The 20,864-nt window shown below is 53.9% G+C and overlaps 7 protein-coding genes across 7 annotated transcripts; 6 read left to right on the forward strand and 1 right to left on the reverse strand.

Annotated features, from left to right (window-relative positions):
• Positions 1–879: 879 nt before the first annotated feature.
• Positions 880–2,794, forward strand: J4E85_005664 (uncharacterized protein; the record flags this gene model as incomplete). The annotated part of the gene is made up of 2 exons (XM_051469907.1): positions 880–1,042; positions 1,101–2,794. The coding sequence occupies 2 exons, from the start codon at positions 880–882 to the stop codon at positions 2,792–2,794; spliced, it is 1,857 nt and encodes a 618-aa protein (XP_051326738.1).
• Positions 2,795–5,929: 3,135 nt separating this feature from the next.
• On the reverse strand, positions 5,930–8,244 carry J4E85_005665 (uncharacterized protein; the record flags this gene model as incomplete). The annotated part of the gene is made up of 2 exons (XM_051469908.1): positions 5,930–8,091; positions 8,139–8,244. 2 exons carry the CDS (start codon positions 8,242–8,244, stop codon positions 5,930–5,932), a joined length of 2,268 nt encoding a protein of 755 aa, XP_051326739.1.
• Positions 8,245–8,582: 338 nt separating this feature from the next.
• J4E85_005666 (uncharacterized protein) lies at positions 8,583–10,890 on the forward strand (the record flags this gene model as incomplete). Its single annotated transcript, XM_051469909.1, has 3 exons — positions 8,583–8,756; positions 8,832–8,975; positions 9,025–10,890. 3 exons carry the CDS (start codon positions 8,583–8,585, stop codon positions 10,888–10,890), a joined length of 2,184 nt encoding a protein of 727 aa, XP_051326740.1.
• Positions 10,891–11,708: 818 nt separating this feature from the next.
• On the forward strand, positions 11,709–12,169 carry J4E85_005667 (uncharacterized protein; the record flags this gene model as incomplete). The annotated part of the gene is made up of 3 exons (XM_051469910.1): positions 11,709–11,851; positions 11,903–11,992; positions 12,049–12,169. The coding sequence occupies 3 exons, from the start codon at positions 11,709–11,711 to the stop codon at positions 12,167–12,169; spliced, it is 354 nt and encodes a 117-aa protein (XP_051326741.1).
• A 339-nt stretch (positions 12,170–12,508) lies between these two features.
• Positions 12,509–13,457, forward strand: J4E85_005668 (uncharacterized protein; the record flags this gene model as incomplete). Its single annotated transcript, XM_051469911.1, has 2 exons — positions 12,509–12,644; positions 12,703–13,457. 2 exons carry the CDS (start codon positions 12,509–12,511, stop codon positions 13,455–13,457), a joined length of 891 nt encoding a protein of 296 aa, XP_051326742.1.
• Positions 13,458–13,858: 401 nt separating this feature from the next.
• On the forward strand, positions 13,859–14,663 carry J4E85_005669 (uncharacterized protein; the record flags this gene model as incomplete). The annotated part of the gene is made up of 2 exons (XM_051469912.1): positions 13,859–14,598; positions 14,636–14,663. The coding sequence occupies 2 exons, from the start codon at positions 13,859–13,861 to the stop codon at positions 14,661–14,663; spliced, it is 768 nt and encodes a 255-aa protein (XP_051326743.1).
• A 3,600-nt stretch (positions 14,664–18,263) lies between these two features.
• On the forward strand, positions 18,264–20,789 carry J4E85_005670 (uncharacterized protein; the record flags this gene model as incomplete). The annotated part of the gene is made up of 1 exon (XM_051469913.1): positions 18,264–20,789. One exon carries the CDS (start codon positions 18,264–18,266, stop codon positions 20,787–20,789), a length of 2,526 nt encoding a protein of 841 aa, XP_051326744.1.
• Between the last annotated feature and the right edge of the window lie 75 nt (positions 20,790–20,864).

Raw genomic sequence — 20,864 nt, forward strand, 5'->3', positions numbered from 1 at the left:
CCCGAGGACGAAACAAACCCTTTCTTGGTTCTCGAGCGCATTACAGAAAAAACGGATGAGCGGGAGATTTTGCATCATTTGGGAGTTTTGATTGTGCGACTTGTTAGTAGATGGCTGGATGGGTTTCCGGTTATCTTTTTCGTTCTGCTGTTTGTAACATCATCACGCTGCAAGAGGAGAGAGAGGAGGCAGAAGGCAGAGAGCGAGGAGGTGCGGATATGAGTATAGATATTGAGGGAGTGGTAGTCAATGGACGTTGAAGACATTCTGAACATCTTTCTTGAGGAATGTGATATCAGTGACGAACACCCCATGTACATCTTCCATCGACACGTTCCTTCCTCCGCGGACTACAGATCCGCCATCTTACATACATGCATACATACAAGCGAAGCTCGTTTACTGATTTACCCGCCTCCGCGCCTCAATGTAAAATACCTCAGTCCCCCTGCTCTTGCATTGCAGTACTGTGGAGACACCGCGGCTCTGGAACGGGCGGTAATTCTGCCGTCCGCTTGCGGGTGGGGGGCGATGGCGGCGAGATCGTGTCATTTCGTTCTGGAGGATCGGATGTAGATCCGATGTGGAAGGTGAGGGATGAGTGGTTATGTAAGGGGATGAACCTAGGTAGGGGTGCTGCGTTGAAGCGGCGTTCGGCGGGTGTAGGCCGTGTGGTATGCATTGGAGGGGCTTTGGGGCCTTGTAAGTTTCTTTGACTTCGGTTTTCTGAGGTGGAATGGGGTTAGAGCTTGTATGGATAATTTGGATGTGCATGATGCAGGAGGGATTGATGAGGTGGGTCGTGGAATGGGATTGATATATAATGTGACGTGTCTCGAAAGGAAGAGGTGAATTGGCTAAGGTACAAGTCTGGTAAAGATGGTGTCTTCATTCGTTCAATTTTTCATCAGCGCTCTCGCAGCTGCTGGAGTTTCTGCTATACACATCACCGCCCCCCTCAACCAAACATACGACTACATCATCGTAGGAGGAGGCACGTCCGGCCTCACAGTCGCAAACAGACTAACAGAGAACGGAAAACGTAAGTCTTAACCCCTCATATCAGCCCCATACCCTCCCATCCTAACAAACCACCACAGATACCGTCCTCGTAATCGAATACGGCAACCTCGTCAACGACCCCAGCATCCTCGTCCCAGCCAACACCCTAAGCTTTACCCCAACCCCCGAACGCTACTTCAATTTCACCCCCGTCCCCAATCCCGGCCTCAACAACGATACCACGAGCCCTCTCGCAGCCGCTATTGTCGGCGGTAGCAGTGCTGTAAACGGCATGTTCTTCGACCGAGGCAGCGAAGCCGATTACGATGCGTGGGAGACGCTCGGGAACAAAGGTTGGGGCTTCAAAGATCTGCTTACTTATTTCAAGAAATCCGTTACATTCACCCCGCCGCCCGAAGACGTAGCGGAGAAGTATAATTACACGTGGGATGTGGATGCGGCGTATGGCGGACACGGCGAAATCCAAGTTTCCTTCCCGCCATACCAGTTCCCCGGTCAAAACCGCTTGTGGGATGCGTGGAGGGAGGTTGGTGTGGAGAAGCCGAAGGAAGCGGCTGCGGGAGATGCGATTGGTAGTATTATGGCGCCAAGTGCGTTGGATCCGGTGTTGAGGACGAGGAGTTATGCTAGGGCGGCGCATTATGAACCGTATGCAAAGAGGGAGAATTGTCATCTTTTGACGGGGTATCAGGCGACTGAGATTTTGTTGAAGGAGAGTGGGGAGTTGGAGGCTGAAGGGGTGGGTATGGTGAAGGTGGGAGGTGCGGAGAAGAGCGTTGTGAAGGCGAGGAAGGAGGTCATCGTTGCGGCAGGTGCGATATGGACGCCGTGGTTATTGCAGCGCAGCGGCGTCGGTCCAAAGAGTGTTCTTGAGGGCGCTGGCATCGCGGTCAAGAAGCATCTACCTGGTGTAGGTGCGAACTTCCAAGACCATCCCTTTGGAGGCAGTGTCTGGAACTGGACGACCAACCCATACTTTCCCGCCGCTGGAGCTCTAGCGACCAACCAGACCTTCTACGCCGAAGCCGAGAAAGAGTACACACAGTCGCGCGAAGGTCCTCTTACGACATCGCGAGGCAACCAGGCTGCCTTCCTACCCCTCAAGACCGTCGATCCAGAAGGTTGGCAAACACTCGTCGATGCTGTCGCGGCTCAAGACCCAACTCAGTACCTCCCAGCCCAATACGATGGAACGCTCATAGCGGGTGCGAAGGCCGTACACAACATCACTGCCGAATACCTCGCACGCGATGACGCTGCAGCCTTTGAATTCACCTTTGCAGAAGGGCCCATAGGAAACGCTGCGATAATGCGCCCATTGAGTCGCGGTACCGTAAACATCGATCCATCCAACCCCTCATCAGGCCCACTGGTCGACTGGCGCACCTTCTCGAACCCCCTGGACATCAAATTCGCCGTACAAATGGTGCGCTTCTCACGCCGCTTCAACACTCTCTCCTCTTTCGATGGTCTCGGCGCCGTTGAACTCTCGCCTGGACCCAACGTAACGAGCGATGCTGCGATCGAAGGGTATCTGCGCAGCACGATGGATCCGACGTTCGTTCACATGGTGGGTACGGCGTCGATGCTTCCGGAAGAACTCGGCGGTGTGGTAGGAACAGATTTGAAGGTTTATGGCGTTGGGAAACTGAGTGTGGTTGATGCGAGTGTTGTTCCGTATCTGCCGGCGACGCATCTTTGTACGACGATTTATGCTATCGCGGAGAAGGCGGCGGATGCTATTAGGGCGAGGACGGGATGGGATGAGTAGAGGTGTTGGCGAAGTGTATGAGCCGAGTGGCTACAACAGTCGCCCATGTTTGTTCCGGAAATAGTCGTCGTCCTCGGTATGGAATTTTCGTCTGGCATAGAAGTCTAGGTGATTTTCTTGAAGTTCCAATCTTGATCAGAGGATGTGGATCACTTCGCGGTCTGTGTGGATGTCGAAGCCTACCATGAACATGTCGCAGGCTTCGTTGTCGAGTTTCATTATGCCAATTCTTCGATAGTCTCGTCTGTCGGCGTTGAGCGGAGTCAAAACGAGGAGTATCATCTCACGTCTTCCCCTATAGTCTTTGTGTGCGAGACAGGGCACGCACCAAGCTTCATATCCATCGGACGAGAGTTGGGGGGTGCGAACAGTTTTGCTAGCAGTACCTTCTGGAGGCGAATGGGTCTTTGTGAGCAGCTGGTCAGCCGGATATTGTTTCAAGACATCCTGATAGATTTTTATCGAATCCAGCGAGACACGACTAACGAAGGACCTCGTAGGTGTGTCGAATGCATGGACACGTAAAGGAAGCGTCTCCTCCTCGTGAGTATCTTGTTCCAAATTTGCTTGACGCGGTGCCAAAAATATCCGCCGCATTCTGGTACAGACAGACAGTTTAGCGAATTTGATATATCCGAAAGTTGCGAGAGCCCCTGGCAGATGCGAGACTTCCACATCGATGACCTGTAATCCTTCTTCTGGAAGACAATCTAAGCGAGGCTTGAAAAATCCCACACACATACCGTGCGCAGAAACCCAGGACCAAGTTGGCGCGAGGTAATCAGGGAAGTTCTCGGTAAGGGACCTTGGACCGTCCCTTCGGAACGTATCATTCCGCGAAGTTACCCACCAGCATAACCCAGCTTGCAAATCTTCTTTCCACAACCCCGTAACATAGGTGAGGTTATAATGTTTTCCCATAAGACTTGCCAAGCCTGCAATTGCAAGCAGTTTATCAGAGTCAACACTTAACGCCCTCCGACTGTAGTGAGCAGCCATATCGTACCATGTATCGAAGTGATTTTCTCGCTGTATTCCACACGATGAAGCTGAGTGCTTGTTGAACATGTCTGGCCGTCTTACTATCAGCCGCATTGCGTCATTGCTTTGAGAACGCATAATTTCGATGGCTTTTTCCTGATCACCAGATGTTGCCATCCATGGAAGGTCTTCGCGTGCGATCGCCGTTACGCAAGTCCATTTAACGGCGTTAGAGTCAAAAGTCAGTAAACGTCCTGACAACACTTCCTCTTGGAGAACCCATCCTCTTGTTTGCAAAGCACTGCCACGATGATAATCAAAAGGCTGGATCGATATGTATGTTCGCAGACAATTACTATCCGGTGGCGGAGTTATTCGAACGTTACAGGATTTGCTGCCCCGGGCGTCGCGTTCGGAAAAGAGACCTGAGTCTGTGTCTGGACCATTCGCTGCGAATATCGTCAACGTCGACTGTCGGTATACACCTCCCATCTTAGCCATTTCCTTCCCCACATCTTCAAGATCATCTTGTATGATGCAAAGAGCATCTATCCATAAGTAACGATATCCAAGAGCCTTGGTAACCTGCAAAGCGTCTCTAAACGTTTTGGGCATTGTGTCATCGAGTGCCAACTTTTGTTTGAACTGTTTATATGAGCCAGAACCTAGGGTGGACAGCATTCTCTTTCCCTGGCCCCAGCAATAGCTCAAGGTTAGGTACTCTGCTCTCATTCCTTTGGTTTCCATGATACGAGCTTGGCCATCAGTTTGGATTTCGATCACCCGGGTGGGTAATAATGGTAGCGTATGGGACGAAACTTCCGTATTACAGTAATGATGTTCCTTCTGACAGTGTTGGACCCATGTCTTTATCAAATCCATGTTGTAGTCAGATCCTGTGTGGTTGTCGATTGCTGAACCGATGGGAGTATATTGCTCTTCAGGGCGTGAAGAGAGAACGCAGGAAAGATCAAGCATGGTGCTTACTTCGTCTGTAAACCGTGTCAGTTAGACTCATCACACATGTCCATATGCTATACCAGGCACAGGTTTGTTTATCGCGAGTGCACCCCATCGTTCCCCACAGCGCAGGTTTATTTCGTGCATTAGCATATATCGCAGTTCAAAATCCTTTCCCCACGAAATCTGCTCCATAGAGAGTAGAATGGGCGCAGCTTCGGGGTCGCTATCGTGACGTGCATGTCTAGCCCCGGTGTCGTAGAATAGTGCAAACCAGAACATGGCGCACACTCGACATCCTCGGCCGGCTGAGAGTTCTAACGCTTTCCTCGAAGGCTGGTGTACGCTTACAATGCATGTTTCTGAATCGCATGGTACGAAAACGAGGTTTTGGCAGAAGTGGCACAGCATGGCGTATGTCGATACCAGGCCGTATGCTTTAGCAGGCGCAAAGATGATGACAGTAAGGTTGCCGACAGTGAGATGGAAGAATGGATGAGGACAACAACAAATGTTGAGCGGGGAAGGAACCAAGGGGGCTGTGTACACATGACCAGGCAGCCACGAACGTCATGCGCAGCCATCATCAGCCTCTGACATCGAAAGGCTGTGTAAGAACCAATAGACCGGCACCAATAACGATAATACGGCATACATTGCTATCGTTGTACAATCCTAGCGGTCGTTCCTCCGCCCCCTCCTTCAATATAAGTGCAGGACGGCATCGCACCCTCGATGACCTGATGCAGCGTAACCAAGGATACGACATACCGTGGATAGGAAGGATAAGTCGCTAATGATATGGTACCCGGGAGGATAGGGCGGATTCTGCATCTCCTCTAACAGAGCAATCTGCTAGCGCTGTCGGTTCAGCCTTGTCCGATAGCCTTTCCACTGTGTAATTAAAAACAGCCTAAGGTGCCAACACGCATGCATTTTGAGGAGAAAGAGCCCTTATGAGCGTTCGGCGACAAAGGCTATCTGCCCTTCTATCTCGAGTCCTACTGTCAGTCCGCAGGATGACTTCATTACGAGTTGACGACATGTGAAATCATGCATCAATTGATTTCTTTCTTCGCCTTTCAAGGCCGTTGAATCTAAAGGGTATCATATCCATCAATCATTGACTTGGCCGTATCACATCTCGCTCACTGCAGCCTTCCCTCATTCCTGGACCTGCTGTTCCACCGCCGCCTACTCCTGACCCCAAGTATCATCATCCCCAATCTCGCCCACAATCTCCACACCCTGCTCCTCCTGAAAAGCAACCTGCTTATTCTTCCCCCTCTTCTTCTTTCCCTTCCCATTCTCCTTATTCGACCCATCACCAATCGGATTCCCATCCTGATCCACACCCGCAAGTTCCCTCTGGCGTTTCCTCTCCTGGGCTTCCGCTTTTGCTTTAGCGATTTTCTCCGCATACTCTGCTTCCTCTGCGGCCATTTCGCGCTTGATCCTGTCCGTGTCGGCGAAGGAAGCTTCGGTCTTTTCCGATTTCTGTAGGAACGTATTCCAGCCATCGCCGTTGATCTCGCAGCGGCCTTGGAGAGCGGCGCGTATGTCGTCGGGGTTGTCGCGTTCTTCGCGGGTGAACTTGGTTTTGATGGAGCGGCGGGTGAAGCCGGGGAACATTTGGGATATCATCTGGAAATCGGTGCCGAAGGACCTGAGGCCCTCGTAAAACAGGTTCGTGAGGTCCGTGGTCCAACGTCGTCCTTGGCCGGGCAGGAGGAACTCGTTGGGGAAGCGCTTGTTGTTCTTCATGAAGCTGCGGGTTGTGAGGCGTGCGGTGATGTCTTGGTCTTCAACGACGGTCATGTCGCTAATGAGACGGTCTGCGTCGCCCTCTCGATCGATAAATACAGTGGTGGGATCTAATTCCAACTCGCCTGCTGCGTTCGCACGATACCTGGGTCCCGCTTCAACCTGTGAAGCCGCCAGCTCTGCTCCTGCTTCTGCCAAAAGTCTGTCCTGTTTTTCTTGATCTGCTTTCGAAGGGATGTTCTTGTTGTCTTCTTCTCTTCGACGTTGCTTAACGGCATCCCAATCAATGGTACGCATTTGCTTTTCCCGTGAAGACAGCTTTCCAACGCGAAGATCCCGGGCTGCTAGAGTATCCATATAGGTTTCATTGGGGTCAATCGTCTGGTCTTCGGCATCGGATGGTGTGGGCTCTCGTGGCGGCCGCCCCTTCCGTTTCTTCTCCCTGACTGCGCCTTCTTCGCCTTCAACTCCATCGACCTCTTCGCCTTCTTCGCCCTCTGGAGTGGCCCTTCTCCTCCTCTTTGCTTTGGGCTTGCGACGCACAGCTGCTGCTACAATCTCATCTGCTATGCGGCCGACTTCATTTTCTGGGCCTTCGACGACCTCGCTGCTCAGAGCCCCCTTGGTCTTTCTTGGCTTCCTGGCTTTCTTCGCTGGCGCTGGAGCTTCCTCGCCATCTTGTGTAGCGGGTTCGGTGGCCTTCTTTCTTGCGCGGGGCTTGGCGGCAGCTCGTTTCCGGGTGGGCTGAGCCTCTTCTTCGTCTTCCCCTTCTTGTTCAACGTGTTCTGCATCTGGATCTGCTGCAGCGGCCTTCTTCTTGCGTGGCTGGCGAGGCTTTCGAGTCGGCGCCGCAGCCGCAGCCTCTTCTTCGCCCTCTGGAGGGTGGTTCACCGCTGCCCATGGAAGCTTCCTCCTCTTTCGCGGTTGTGGAAGGGCCTGGGCATCTGCAGTAGGGGCGGAGACATTCGGGTCAGCCGTCTGTTCGCCGGCGTTGTTCGCTGGTGCCGGCGCATCGACAGCGGCCGTAGCTTCGACCTCTGGCTGTGGTTGTGCAGCTACTCCGTTTTCTCGTTGTGCCGACTGTGACGGGCCCGTGGTATCTCCTCCAGTTGCCGCGACATCTTGACTCGCTGGGGTGCCTAATTGTACGGGTGGTTCTATACGACGCCGCTTGGGTGACCTGCCGCCATCGCCCGCGTCTTCCAAGTATTGGGTAGTGAGACCCCGGTCTGTCGACGGCTGTACAGCGACATGGGGCTCTTTCTCGGCTTGTGTCTGGGTGTCTGTATTGGTAGGCGCTGGAGTAGGCAGTGGCTGGGTGGGGTTCGGGGTCGGTTGCGGAGGCGCTGTAGAAGACTCGGCGGTACGGGGGACAGCTTGGGGAGTAGTCGCTGTGGTAGGTTCTTGGGTCGCGGCTGATGTAGGTAGCTCGGCGGTAGTCGGAGGCTCAGTCGCCGGCGCATTCGAGGGCTCTGGTTCGGCCTGCGAAGTTTGCGATTCGGCAGGCGCAGAAGGTGTAGGAGTCGGTGCAGCAGCAGCGGCCGGTCGTCGTCGTGCGGCTTTGGGTGCGAACTTTTTGCCCGTTGTATTCTCTGGCCATGGCTTAGCAGAGTCGGCGCCGTGGCATGGGACGACTCACTATTAATAAAAGAACTAAAGGTCGCCGCCGCAGGTTTAGGCGCAGGCGCAGGCGCTTTGTCGCTACCGGCAGCAGGCGGCTGATTGGGAGCGTCGTCGGCAGCCATGTTTATGCAGCACTCGTTCACGCCAGGCTCTGGCTGCTCGCTCTCTTTCTCACATTGGCGGGCAGTGGTGGGGAATGTGCACGACGCAGAGGGTCGCGTCGACAGACACAGACCACGCCCTAGCGCGACACTAGCTCTTGGCAGTCCACCTGGGCTGCTAACGAACTCTCTTCGCTCGACCTCCTCACCCACCGGCCTCACACGACACACCCGCCCGCCTGCCGCTGCCTCTCGCCCGCCCGTCTCCTGCGTGCCTGCAACCCGCCCCTTCATCTCCCTTTAATGACCTGAGAGCGCGCGCGTCTTCGCTGCCCTATCTCGAAGCCGGCGTCTCCTCGATGAGGCTCGAAGCCAGGACCGTCGCACCCCCATCGCTTGACGCCGTCAAGATGGAGGACCGAAAACGGCCCATTGCCGACGACGCTGCTCCTCCCGCTAAGAGGCAAGCCGTGACCGTCAACGGGGCTCGCTCCCACCCAGACGCTGACTTGCCGTGGAAAGATGACATCGAGGTTCGCCCCCCGATCACCTCCCGCCCTCCTCCCACGCCCACGGCGCACACACCCGCTGACCACTCGAATCTACAGTCGTTCCAGAAAGATGCCATTCTGCGCCAGATGCGCGAGTTCAAGCGCGAGAAGGCTACCGTCGAGTCACAACTGAACGAGCTGGAGGGCCGCTCCAAGTACCACGACGACCACCTCCGCACAATCGACGCTTGGTTTGATCAGGTCAGTATACCCCTGGAAGTTGATTGAGGTGATGCTAATTGCTGCTTAGCTTATCGATGAAATCAAACTCCTGGGCGCCGAGAAACTACCTGCATCATCAGGCGATTCCGATGCCTCGCAGTCTGTACCCGCTGCGCTTCTGTGCGAGGACACCCAGACGTTCAAGAAACACCTCTCGGACCGCAAAGAGAAGATCCTTGCATCCCTTTCCGACCTCTTTGCGAGATATCCTGCAAGCAGTCCCGAGGTTGCGAAACTCCAACAGAAGCTGTCAGAGCTCTTGGTCACGGAGAAAGATCACGTTGTGCGATTGCAACGCGTCACCACCGAGAAAGAGCAACTATCTGACCGGTTGGACACGGCTACTCATCGCTACCTGGTCGCTGAGAAGAAGCTCGATCGCTTGAAGAGTGCCCAAGTTCAGAAACTCGAGCAGCAGGCGCACGGCACAAGCGCGCCTGCGAAGGAGGAGGCTCCATCTACCAGCAATGGAACAGAAGCCGTCAATGGCACGTCACCCGGACCGATCAGTGAAGAGTTGGAAACTGCAAAAAACCAGGCCATAGCCGAGGCAGCCAAAAGGAAAGAGCAACTTGAGCAGATCGAGCAGGAAAACAAGAAGCTCACTGAGGAAGTCTCAGCATTGAAGGTCAAGCTTACCGGGCTGTCGGATGATGATTATGCAAAGACCGATCTCTTCAAAGCTATCAAGAACCAGCATGAAGACGTGATCAAGCGAATCAACAATCTCGAAGCCACCAACATCTCCTTACGGGAAGAAGCGCAAAAGTTCCAAGCGGAGCGAACAGCCTACAGGATCAAAGTGGACGATGAGGTGCGCGCTAGTTTGGCAGACAGTGCAAGCCACGTTTCGCAAGCGGAAGCGAACTGTGCTCGCATTCGAAACGCCCGTGACGAACTAGCCACCAAGAATAACCTCTTGGAAGCTAGCCACAAGGATTCCAAGGATTCTATCGAGCAGGCGAAACTGCTTGCGAGCGCATGCGACAGCCGCATTGCTGCACTCGAATCGGAATGCGAGCGACTGCGACTCCAGATTGCGGAGCAGCAGAGTTCAGGAGACCAAGTAATGTCTGGCTCAGACGACTTGACACCGGAGCAGCTGCGCAGCAAGATCTCCAAGCTTGAGAGCCAATGCAAGATTCTGGGCAACGAACTCCCGTCCATGGAGTCGGCATGGAAAAAGGCGCAGGCGATCGCGAGCAAGAAGATCACCGAGATTGCTGCGTGGGAAGAGAACATTGCCAAGGCACATGCGGACAAGGCCAAAGCGGATCAAAAGTTTTTCGCAGCCATGAAGACCAAAGGAGAACTCGAGCAACAAATCCGCATCCTCCGTGCCCAGGCTACTAAAGCCACGGAGGTAGTGGCGCAGTTGAAAGAGGCGGATTCCTTGAGCCGGTCACTGGTCGACAAGCTGGAGAAGCAATGTGCGGAAATGCGATCGCAGATGGATGATCTTTCTACCCAGCACCGCCAGCTGCAACAAAAGGTCAGCGAGAATGCCATCACTTCCGAGGGTCATGTCAGCCAGATAGCGGAGCTCAAGAAGGTCGTCGAGGCCAAGGACGCGACATGTCTCGCGGCAAAGCACGCCCAACGCGAATCGGAAACCGAGCGAGACAAGCTTGCTGCACAAGTGACTGGACTGGAGAAGCAAGTGCAAATCTACAAGAAGAAGAGCACGGCCAACCAGAGCTCTGAAGTGTCGACGATGGAGCTGTTGATTCAGTGTCAGATCTGCAAGAGCAAGCTCAAGAACACGGTCATCAAGACTTGTGGGCACATGTTCTGCGACCAGTGCGTGCAAGACCGACTCACCAACCGCGCGAGGAAGTGCCCGAATTGCGGCAAGGCCTTTGGCAGCAACGATACCATGCGCGTCCATTTGTGAGAGCTCTGCAAACCGGATACCCTTTTCTTATTCCCTGCATTTTGCCACATGTACATCACCAGCTGCATTTCCTTCAGTACCCTTTCTTACCAGTTTACAATAGCGTTGAAGGCGAATTTTGAGGCCATGCACGAAGCAGTGCCTGGGACGTTGGTGTTTTGCGGGTGGCTTTCTGCCAAATTCATGGCGTTGGTGTTCGGCAGCGCAAGAGGGCGAGACAATGTACGATGATAGTTGCGATGCATGTTCAGACGACATGTGTTAGCATGTTTTACTAGATGCACGGAGTTCGTCTCTCGGTCGGCAATGTTTCCGCGGATGGGTTTAGATAAATTCCGTTGGCTCTGCGGAGCTCAGGCCTGGGATGGCCCAGAGAAAGAATGCAAACAAAGATACCATGTCCAATCTGTGTTATATGGTGTGATTCTATAGCCTTTGACTCACACTGGGCTGGTACCTTTGCTCGGTGCACTAGGCAAAGCGTTCGTTGCGAGCCAATCATGTGAGAGCTATCATTTCAAACAGACTGCCGGATCAGGGATGTCTAAGTGCACGGCCCGTGAACGTCGGGATGTAAGGCTGAGGGTCGCAGGGTATGACGTTCCTCGCCGTTGCCCCACGCGACAGGCTACCATAAACACCCTTGAACAAGACTACTATAACCACGACCGCAATCCGCAACAAGATCCTTTCAGACAGCACCTCTTCAGCACAAACTACAGTATCTGCAACTTGCTACACGACCTTGCAAACGTCCACATCTGAAAACTTTTGATCAAGTCTTCCGCCTTTGCATCAACCGCAACTACCCTACCGCAATGGCCACCAACGTCCTTAGCCCTCGCGACACCAACGCGCAAGTCAAGCCCACGTCTTCCCCAGAGAAGGACGCCGAGAAGAAGGACTCCAAGAGCCTCGACTACCACCGTCAAGTTCTGCAGTCGCGCCTAGACAACCCACAGTGAGTTCATACATGTTCATATCCCATTGCGCATCACTAATGATACTCCAGAGAGCAGAAGTTTGTCTCGCCGTCTGACGACATCATGAGCCCCGCTACACAGAAGTTGCAGGCTTTCAAGACCAAGCACGCCATGAAGAAGTAAGCCGCTTTGCAACTGCGTACCAGCAATGAAATGTAGACTAACGCACGTATAGATCGAAGCCGCAGACGCTGTTTAAGAAGACGAGCGCGAAGAACTTCGAGTCGAACAAGGGCAGCGGCACACTCATGTTCGCCGATATCCCCAAGAAGGACGCGAAGGAGGAAGACGCGTAGACATGGGCTCACAGCCATTCTTGTTTAGCGTGTACAGCATCAGTTTTCTTCTTGGGCGCAATTGTCATGTGTATACCCTGTTGCGGCTTGGATGCCTTGGGATAAGGGGCTGGTTCTGGAGTTTTGGTTACGGATGAATGACTACGAGGCTCATGACTACATATATTGATGAGACGAGATGAAATGGAACAACGTTATCATGCATTACTATCTTCAGACTAGGTTCTATGCATGTGTAAAGCTGCATGCGCCCGAATGGATACCCCGTCTATCTTGGGCATAGTCGCCGAGGCGCATGTTGTACCCTACTCTAGCCGCATCATCGTTCCCACGCACACGATGACACAACCACCGTCGGAGCAACAAGCCGTCCAAGACGAGATAGCCGATCTCGAAAGACGGCTACACGATGCGAAAGCCAGATTGAACCCAGACACCGTCGCAGCGACACCTTCAACCCCCGCAAACGACGCAGGTCCGTTATCACCCACCCTCCACCCACCCAACTCCCAACCTAACATAACAACCCCCAGCCCTCCACGCGCTCCTCCTCCTCGCCGACTCCGCACTCCCCCTAGGTTCCTTCGCCTTCAGCTCCGGTCTAGAATCCTATCTCGCGCACCACAAGCCCTCGCCGCCGTCGGCATCCCAGTTACCCGCGTTCCACACCTTCCTCCGCCTATCCCTCTCAACCCTCGCAAGCACATCGCTGCCCTACGTGCTAGCCGGGTACCGCACGCCGCAAGCCATCGAGACACTGGACAATGACTTCGACGCGAGTACACCGTGTACCGTTGCGCGACGGGCGAGTATAGCACAGGGTCGCGCGTTGCTGGCGGTTTGGGATCGCAGTTTTAGGACGCAGTATAACGGGTCTAAGGCGAGGGGGTCTCAAGATGCTGAGAACGCGGGGATGGGCAGTGAAGTCGCGACTAAAGCGCTCACGACCTTCTCCGCTGCACTCCGCACTTCAGAGCATATTAACGTGCATCTCGCGCCGCTGTGGGGTCTCGTTACCAGTATCCTGGCTGTTCCGCTGCAACAGGCTGCGTACTTGTTCCTCTTTTCACATGCGCGCACTGTGGTTAGTGCGGCTGTGAGAGCGAGCGTTATGGGGCCTTATCAGGCGCAGGCGGTTCTTGCGAGCGCGGAGCTGCAGGATAGGATTCGGGGGCTGGTGGACGAGGGGTGGGATAGGGCGGTGGAGGATGCGGGGCAGAGTGTCCCCGTTATGGATCTTTGGGTTGGGAGACATGAGAAGTTGTATTCGAGGATATTCAACTCGTGAGGTGTTGTCTGGTGAGCGGGTCGCAAGAGGTAGCAGCGGACGGGTACGGGTGCTACCTCAAACTTTTGTGGCATGTATGTCGAACGTCTTGCCGTTGTAGCGGATGCGTCTAGCCTTGCATCCCAAAGTTACTAAATGCACGAAGTTGATGGTGTTCAGACAGACTTCCATTCCAGCCACTCGTTGTCCAATCATGACCTCGTGGGCTCTCGATTCGCGCATGAAGAGCTCGGCTTACGACGCGTGACTACAGTGCCCCAACAGCGCGGCAGGCAGCGAAGATGCGAATGTTATCTTGACATGTTTGCTGTTTCACAAGAGCACAACTTGCCGGTTGATGATGCTCTTGGGGGTACTATCAATCTTACTTGAATCCACTTTACATTCACAGTGCTGGCACCATGTTCCTTCCAACGCTCACCAACTGGCTCACAGCCACCATCTTCTCTAATCCCTCCAACAACGCACTCCAGTCCCCTGTCCTTGACCCCGCTGTCAAGTTCCCGTGGATCCAACGCTTCGCCTCAATCGGCGACTCCTACGCCGCGGGCCTAGGTTCCGGCACACGTCTCGACTGGTCATGCTCCCGCTACACTTCCTCCTACCCAAACATCCTACAAACCACCCTTTTCGGCCCCAACCCAAACCGCACCCATCAGTTCCTCGCCTGCTCCGGATCTACCAGCACGGAGATCCTGGAAACCCAGATCCCAGCTTTACAAGATAACCTCGACCTGCTCACCATCTCCGCCGGCGGCAACGACATCGGCCTAACACCCATACTAAGCAACTGCATCTACCAATTCTATCTATCAGGCGAAGACGCCTGCCAGACAGCTATCAATGAAGCACGAGCAAGGATAGCAAATGAAACAGAACTCTACCACAACATCACCCTCCTCCTCTCCGCCGCAAAACCAAAGATGAACCAACAACACGGCGTGATTTACTACACAGGCTACGCCTCCTTCTTCAGTGACGAGGATAAAACATGCGACAACATCACCTGGGCCGTCTGGAAAGACGTCGAATGGACAAAACAATACCTCACGCGCGCCCTACGCCAGGAGCTAAACGACATGGTGCGCGCCGTCAACACCATCTTGCTCAAAGCCGTTAGAGACGCTGGACCAAACGTCCGGTTTGTGGATTACGACGCGGAGGTGACCAGGGCAAAGGGTCGATACTGTGAACCCCGTGTCTTAGAACCAGAACCTAATCGCGCTGGCCTCGTCTTCTACGAGTGGAACACTGTGGATACGGGGGAGAATAGGACTGCGTTGCAGAATAGGACGGGTGGTGGTGTGCCGAGGGGGAGTTTTGAGAGTGGGATTGCGAGGGATGTTGGGAGGACGGTGGGGGAACATCCGGGGTGGGAGGTTGATCCTAAGAAGGGGTTTTTGGCTAAAGGGAAGAGGAAAGGAGGGAATGGGAAGGGGGTAGAGGGAGAAGGCTGGCTGGGCGATGGGATTCATTGGTTGTTGCCGGATAGTTATAAGAGAGTTTTTCATTTGAGACCGGGGGGACATGGGATCGTAGCGAAGCTGCTCGTTGAGGATTTGGAGAGAGAGGGGAGGGGGAGGGGTGGTGAGATGGATGAACTTTAGGTCGGCTCTACTTCTTGAATGACAGCACCAGTATCAGCTTCCTCTCCCTCAGCTTCTCCTCCCTCAACTTCACCTCCACCCCCACCATCCCCATCCCCACCCCCATCCAACCCACCATCCCAATCCCAATCCACCCCCACCCCCTCCTCCCTCCCCCTCCTATCCATCTCCCCAATCCTCCCCCTAACATCCCCCAAACACCTCCCTAGCAGATTCTCCCCCCACCACTCCCTATACCCCTCCGCCTCAAACGCCCTATACCCAATCCCCCACACCCTATCCCTCCTCCCCGCCTCCGCAAGTTCCCTCTCCCCCGTCCCCAACAACACACTCCTCATATGCCTATTCCCATTTCCCGCCCCCTTCCCAGCATATTCATTCCCGCCCGTGAATTTATACCAATTCCCCACGCGCGCAACCCGGCTTTTTACTAGCGTCCAGGCGGTGAAGGAGAAGTTGGCGATGCGCTGACCGTGTTTCTTTTGGGCTTTTGGGTTTGGGGTCGAGAGGATGGAGGTGCAGGTGGAGGAGTCGGAGAAGAAGAGGGATTTGCAGTACATGTAGGATTGCTCGGCGCAGGTGAAGGGGAGGAAAGGGGTTGGGTTGGAGGGGGTGGTGGTGGCGTGGGTTGAGAGGATGGAGGATGCTGAGATAGGTGGTGCTGAGATGGTCGTTGTGGATGTGGTGGACGTGGTAGAAGGGGGTGGTGGTGGAGCGAGGTCGACAAGCCACTGCAGTGATGTAACGGGGATGCTGAAGGGGCTTGGGTGCCATTGGCAGAATATACCGTAGGGCTTTTCGTTTGGCATATAGAAGAATATTGTTCCTTTCTCTTCGTCTTCTTCGGTGGGTGCGGGTTTCTTTGGCGGACGGCCGGTGGGGTGGGGTTTGCGCTTTCCCATTGTGTACCTAGTATGAATGTGAATTTGAGTTGTGGGTGTCTGTAAGAAGAGCGACTATGGCAAGATGAAAAGGAAGTTTTCTTTGGGAAAGTTGATCGTGGGGTGTTTGGCTCTCATCAGGTGCTTGGTGATGAGTCGTAAGCTAGTTCTGTAGTACCATGGTTTGCAAAGGGCGCAAGGGCGACATTTGCAATTAATCATTTTCTAGTAAGCTTTTACAATACAAATGCTACGGCTGTTGACTGTGTGCTCTTTTCAACGTCTTACTGTGCCGAACATATCAGGTCACTACCTTCGCACGTATGTACATCTCTTAGTGTGTGTACTCGGAGAGTTTGCACGGTGGTTGAAATTAGCCTGGTCGTAAGTGAAGAGAGTCGAAATCGTAAAGAGGCGTTCGAGTGCGTAAGTAGTGTTCCTTTGGGTCACCTCTTGTATGACCATCTTCTCTTCGTCTGTTCGTTCTTGTCTCTGTCAGTCGTGCCGAATTTTGTCAAGCTCCACGTGCTTCAAGGTGTCCCTGCGACAGTAACCTAAAATGAGAGTTGATCCTTCCCAGTGAGTGGAGCTCATGGCCTGGATATCTCGTGTCAACGAATGAAAGTAAACGTGATGGTAAGTCCATCTGGATGTTACCTCAGCCAATACCCGTCCCCATATTCGGAGTTCTCCTGCAAACCATGGTAGAGAGATTAATAAAGCCAAGGTCGACAATAAATACTTAATTCAGCACATATAAGATTTAATCTTTAGCTTTTACCATCTTACGCCTCAATGTCCCTCCCTCTGCTACTTACAACTACATCCACCGAAATGTCCGAACCCTCTTTCCGATTCCTGGACCTTCCACCAGAGTTGCGATGTATGGTCTACGAGCAGCTCGAAACGACAACGAGGCATTACACACTCGACGACATGCCGGACCCATCTTCCACAATCACACTCGTCTGCAAAAGGTTGCCCGTCCAAATACTGGCGACATCCAAGTTGATCAATACCGAAGCCATGACAATCTTCCGGCCCAGAATGCTGCAACTGAAGGCGCAACCAATGCGCTTCTGTATCACAGTGAACCCCAGTAAACCTCTGTCCGTCTTGCGTCGTTCGCTCTCGCGCTGCTTCCGATACAATCCTCGTCCCGATGGCTCACCACCACTAAGCGAGGCGGCTGAAGCTTTCATCGACCGCTGTGTTAAAACCCGTCACCTAGCGAGCAGCTGCCGCCATGTTGAGATAATGGTGACCGACAAGGACGCGCCAAGTCTCACACAATTCATATGCTTGTTATACATCAGCAACAAGCTCGCAAGGCGATACCACTTGGAAATCACTCTGCTACGCAAGGAGCTAGCAACCGGAATAAATTATGCCAATTGGTGTGCATCGAAAGGTCTTGGGCGTTCTTTGTCGATGGACAAGAGGGTGCATCTGAATCTCGCAGATGAGCCAGATGCTGAGCGATTGAGGAGGGATTGGGAAGAGACGACAAGTGTGCCAGAGGCATGAAGAGCACAGAAGTATGTGTTTGGCCAAGGCTGGACGTCATCGAGATCTCTTGTTCGAATATGAATAGGAATTCGAGAGGATCTAGGAAGCCTTCCTCGTGGTTGCAATCAAGAAATAACAGGGAGCATAGCCGGTACGCTGGGATATCGAAATCTTGCTGGGAACGTCAGTCTTACGTGAACATACGCACAGGACGTTTGGAGGGATGAATGTAGTACATCTGATTGTATGGCATCAATAGAATAATGCGACGCTGAGAGAACCCCCAGGTTACGATAGAGTGTAATGCAGCGTTCTTGGGGTTGAGCGGAAGTCATCCGACAAGCTCGTATTCAAGACATGCATGCTCGTATGCGGTGCGATGTTGTTGCAGCTACGTTGTGGTTACTTGCAGCAATCCTGCAGGGACTCTTTGTCCTTCTGAGCTCAAATGACGCCGTCGCGTGTCCACTCCTGCCCTCGATCTTGCAACACCATCTATTGATTTCTTCTTCCCCAGTCGTTCGCCATGACCTTGGTATGCTGTCTAGAGGCAGCAGGGCCGATTTGAAGCTGTCGCCTGACTTACCTCGCATGTGGTTTGAGTTTGACAGGCCGCGCTCCCTCTCAACCGAGGTCACGCGCATCGATCATGATGCTAGTCAGGCACACCGTCCGAGCTTCCTTTCCCCGGACGTGCTTAAGATGAATGACGCCGTCCGTGTCTGACCGCGCCGGGCAATGCCACGACATCCCTCGAGGGCCTACACGCGAGGAATTACCTGATCTCGTCTTGTTCAGTTACTCAAGCCATGACGAAAGCTCGCTACGACTTCAAGACGCGCCCGGTCGCGCACCCGGACGCTATTGTCGCAGGCGACAAGTACCGCTTCACCATCCTCACAGATGGCTTGCTCCGCTTTGAGTGGGCCGAGGATGGACGATTCGAAGACCGCGCGAGCACCTTTGCCATCAACCGCAAGCTAGCTGTGCCTGACTTCTATGTCTGGGACCGCGGCCACGGCATCGAGATCGTAACGAAGCGCTTCCACGTTGTGTACGACAAGAAGAAGTTTAGCGCCGATGGCTTCAAGATCCACCTCAAGGGCGACGTGACAGGCACATGGACATACGGACAACAAGTCTCCAACTTGGGCGGAACAACCCGTACACTAGACGGTGTGAACGGCAGGGCCAACCTAGGCCCTGGTGTGCTGTCGAGAGAGGGCATGGCTCCTTTGGATGACACCAAGTCCATGCTCTTCGAAGACAGTGGGTGGATTGCTGGACGCAGGGGTGGCGACAGGACCGATCAGTACATCTTCATGTATGGTCGCGACTACCGGGAAGCCATGCGTGCATACTACGCTGTCTCAGGAAGCCAGCCCCTCCTTCCACGATACGCCATGGGCAACTGGTGGAGTCGATACCACGCATACGACGAGAAGGAATATCTCGATTTGCACGATCATTTCGACCGCGACGATGTACCCATGAACGTGGCGGTTGTGGATATGGACTGGCATCTGGTATGGGATCTGCCTGGCGGTGTCAATGGCTGGACCGGATACACATGGAATAAGAAACTGTTCCCTGACCCAGACGCTTTCATGAAGAAGCTGCATGATCGTGGCATGAGGCTGACGCTTAACCTGCATCCAGCGGACGGATTCAGGCCTCACGAAGAGCAGTACCCTGAAGTCGCCAAATACCTTGGTATCGACCCGCAGTCTAAACAGACGATTCCTTTCGACTGCACGGATAAGAAGTTTATGGACGCATACTTCGACATTGTACACCACGAGCACGAAGAGCGAGGCGTAGACTTCTGGTGGGTGGACTGGCAGCAGGGCAACACATCCAAGATCCCTGGGGTAGACCCGCTCTGGGTGCTCAACCACTTCCACTTCCTCGACAATGGCCGTGGGTCCCAGCGTCCCTTGATTCTCTCTCGATTCGGTGGTCCTGGAGCACAGCGCTACCAGATCGGCTTTTCTGGCGATGCTATCATCACCTGGGACAGCCTGCACTTCCAGCCTGAGTTCACAGCTACCGCATCGAACATCGGGTACGGCTGGTGGAGCAACGACATTGGTGGTCACACGCATGGCTACAAGAACGACGAGCTCTACACACGTTGGGTACAACTTGGCTGCTGGTCGCCAATTCTGCGTCTTCATTCAGACAACAACCCTTTCAACACGCGCGAGCCCTGGCGGTTCAACGAAGAGGCATGCACGATCGTCGAAGATACATTGCGTTTCCGCCACCGTCTCATCCCATACTTGTACACCATGAACGCGAGAAGTGCCTCCGACGACGAGCCGCTCGTTCAGCCCATGTACTGGGACTACCCAGAGTCTGATGAAGCGTACAATGTGCCCAACCAGTTCCGCTTTGGCTCAGAAATAATCGTGGCACCTATCACCCAGCCTCGCGACGGGACTACACACCTCGGCGCAGAGAAGCTCTGGCTCCCAGAAGGCCGCTACGTCGACATCTTCACCGGCATCGTATACAACCGCGCCGGCGAGCTCACCGTCCACCGCCCTCTAAACTTCGTCCCCGTCTTCGCAAAAGAAGGATCCATAATCCCGCTCGACGCAGCCTACCGTCCCAAATCCGGTTCTCCAAACCCAGAGGGTCTCGAGATCTTGCTTGCCGTAGGCGCAGACGGCTCCTTCACACTGATCGAAGACGATGGCACCGGTCACCTCGTCGACGATGGCGGTTTCTCAATCATCTCGGACGAGGGCCACGAGGAATCCGCCGACGACACCGTGCGCTTCGCACACACACCTATCACGTACAAACAATCGACCGGCGTCATCAAGATTGGTCCTACAACGCCTGAAAACCCCGCCATTCCCAAGAACCGGTCTTGGAAGATCCGCCTACTTGCTCACACACTCAAGAAGGGCGCTGAGATCCGATGCGTCACTACCTCTCCCAGCACAAAGAAACATGCAAAGACGCTCTCACACAAGATCACCCAGGAAAGCAACGGTACGCTCATCACGCTCGATGCGGTGCCAACTTCGCATACCATCCACATCGAATTGCTCTCTTCATCTTCTCATTCTGCGGGTTCTTCCTCTTCGGGGCCGCAACTCGATGTTATCGACCCGAACCCCAAGCTGTGGGATATCATCGATAAAGCATGGATCGAATTGGATAAGAAGTGGGATTACTGGAACTGCGTCAACAATGGGGAGCCAGTGTTGAATAAAGTGAGGGCGCTGCAGGGGAGGGGTATGAACCAGGCGTTGTTGGATGCGATGTTGGAGTTGTTGCTTGCGGATGAGAGGTATGCTGGCGAAGAGAAGGATGGGTGGTGAGATGGTAGTTGGATAGTATAGTTTAGCGTGCATAGTCGTTTCTCTACACCGTACATGCTGATAAAATTGAATGAC

Source organism: Alternaria conjuncta (assembly GCF_024043145.1).
Source record: "Alternaria conjuncta strain BMP 0040 chromosome Unknown scaffold_7, whole genome shotgun sequence".
NCBI lineage: Eukaryota > Fungi > Ascomycota > Dothideomycetes > Pleosporales > Pleosporaceae > Alternaria > Alternaria conjuncta.